Genomic DNA, 1,923 nt, shown 5'->3' on the forward strand with positions numbered 1-1,923 from the left:
TGTAAGCAGAAAAAAGGTGTGACCACACAGTGCAAGTTTTTTCCCCTGAACCAAATCAAGTTTTTATCCCTACTTCCTGAGCAAAAAAGGAAATTTCACTTCTCAGAGCTGACCGTGTATCTGCAGCAATGGCAGGCCAGATCCTGTTTTAAGGTTTCAAATACTAGTAATTCCCTAAAGAATATTCATTAAGCATATATGCACTTAATTACCCTAAAATACATTTCATTTCCTGTTATTTCTGTAAACTTAATCTTCAGCAAAGGATAATTCTACCACAAAAAAGAAAAGAAAAAAAGTAAGGTACTTCTATTTTCTTGCTTAAAATCTTCAACTGCAATAGCTTACCTCTAAGACCGCCAGCGTTTGGAAAATCAGGAGCACGGAACTGGTGTTTTCCCATAGTCCAGTAATATTGCCTTGCTCGTGAACTAGATGGTGGACGGTCTGAATCAAGACGATCAACCACCTGCGGACACATGAGGACATTTCTTTTTACTAGGCTTTGCGACAAAAAGACTAAGAGGGGAAAAATGAGAGTTAAGGATTATGGTCTTTTATTTGACGGACCTGTGGCATTACAGTGTAGATTGTTAGCTGTTCTATTTAGCTTGGTAGCAACTGCATTATCCTCATAAAGATAAATGCTATTGATGCTTAGTGATATTTTTCATTGAATATAATTTGACAAGCAGCTCCAGCAGTTACACAACTTCTCTTGGTGGGGAAGATATTGCCTTTATGTGTTATGTGTTACTTTCTAGTACTAAGGCAATATCATTTGCTCTCTCTATATGGCCTCTTTGCCCTGCTGATATTCTGGGAAATGCTATGAAGCCTCCACTACTTAATCAGATTCACATATCAGTCTCAATATGCACTGCTGTATTTTTGGTATAAGGAAGCACTTTTCAAAGAATTCAATTCAAACTCTACTTTACTATTTAAAGGTTTGTGGCCTTTGTTGGAGCACTAAAATCACAATTGCCTGACACTAAACTAGTTAGATTTGAGACTGCTGCTTTTCTGTTTTAGATCACATTAAATTTCAAATGAAATTGGATAGTCTGCTATGCGAGTCCCACTTTGAAAACTACTATTGGGATGGAGTAAAATTTATGATTAAGCACTAGGCTTATTTCATTCACTCCCTTACACAGATTCAAATAAATGACTTGATTTTTCAGATAATTATCAATAATTTTTCTCTCTCTCTATTTATGCTGTTTTAAATACTATCTTAATAGGGTAATAATAATCTATAACCGTATCAGCGGAGGTTTTGCGTAGATGCCGAGGCAAGGCACAAGATAAAAGATCAACTTAGTTTGAATTATTGACTCTACATTGTTTAGCTTACTGCTTATATGCAGGATTTGCTAGTGATACAAAGAGCGGCATTAGTCCAATAATCATAAACAATATTACAGCTTTAAACAATGTTGCGTTGCTCTCGGCTTTGTGCTCTGGCATATACCATCAAACCTCCACCCCCCATATATTTGGCAAGACGGCACTCTAGACGCGTTCTTTTTGTGCAATGGTCTTTTGAGGTTTAGAAGCTCTATCCTCCCAACATACATGAGGTTGTGTTGTCGAATACCTGCTAGAACACGAGGCACAGCGCTTATGGCATCTCTCATGCTTAATAAGTGTCGTTTTCTTAGTTTTTCATGACCACAAACAATTTTTTTTTCTCTCTCTCTTTCTACATAATCAACATGATCTTACATTTCCATCCCCAGCCAACAAACCAAAGCCATGCACCCTAACCCTTGGCATTTCAATAAAGCACATCATCTTCAAATCTAATTAACTCAGCCCAACCACTCCCATAGACTCCAACCACCCAAATCACCCCTTTATTGATAAAAATTAGAGGGAAAAAATGCCAACCCCTCTCGCCCTCACTCCTTTATAGAC

General features: G+C 37.5%; 1 protein-coding gene across 1 annotated transcript in view; it reads right to left on the reverse strand.

The window, feature by feature from the left end:
* The window catches only part of LOC119586006 (very-long-chain (3R)-3-hydroxyacyl-CoA dehydratase hpo-8-like), a 4,589-nt gene that overhangs the window by 1,966 nt on the left and 700 nt on the right, over positions 1–1,923 (reverse strand). The window contains exon 4 of the mRNA XM_037934718.1: positions 349–469. Within this exon, the coding sequence (XP_037790646.1) occupies positions 349–469 (121 nt within the window). The remainder of the gene's footprint in view (positions 1–348; positions 470–1,923) is intronic.

Source organism: Penaeus monodon, chromosome 20 (genome assembly GCF_015228065.2).
Source record: "Penaeus monodon isolate SGIC_2016 chromosome 20, NSTDA_Pmon_1, whole genome shotgun sequence".
In the NCBI taxonomy this organism is placed as follows: domain Eukaryota; kingdom Metazoa; phylum Arthropoda; class Malacostraca; order Decapoda; family Penaeidae; genus Penaeus; species Penaeus monodon.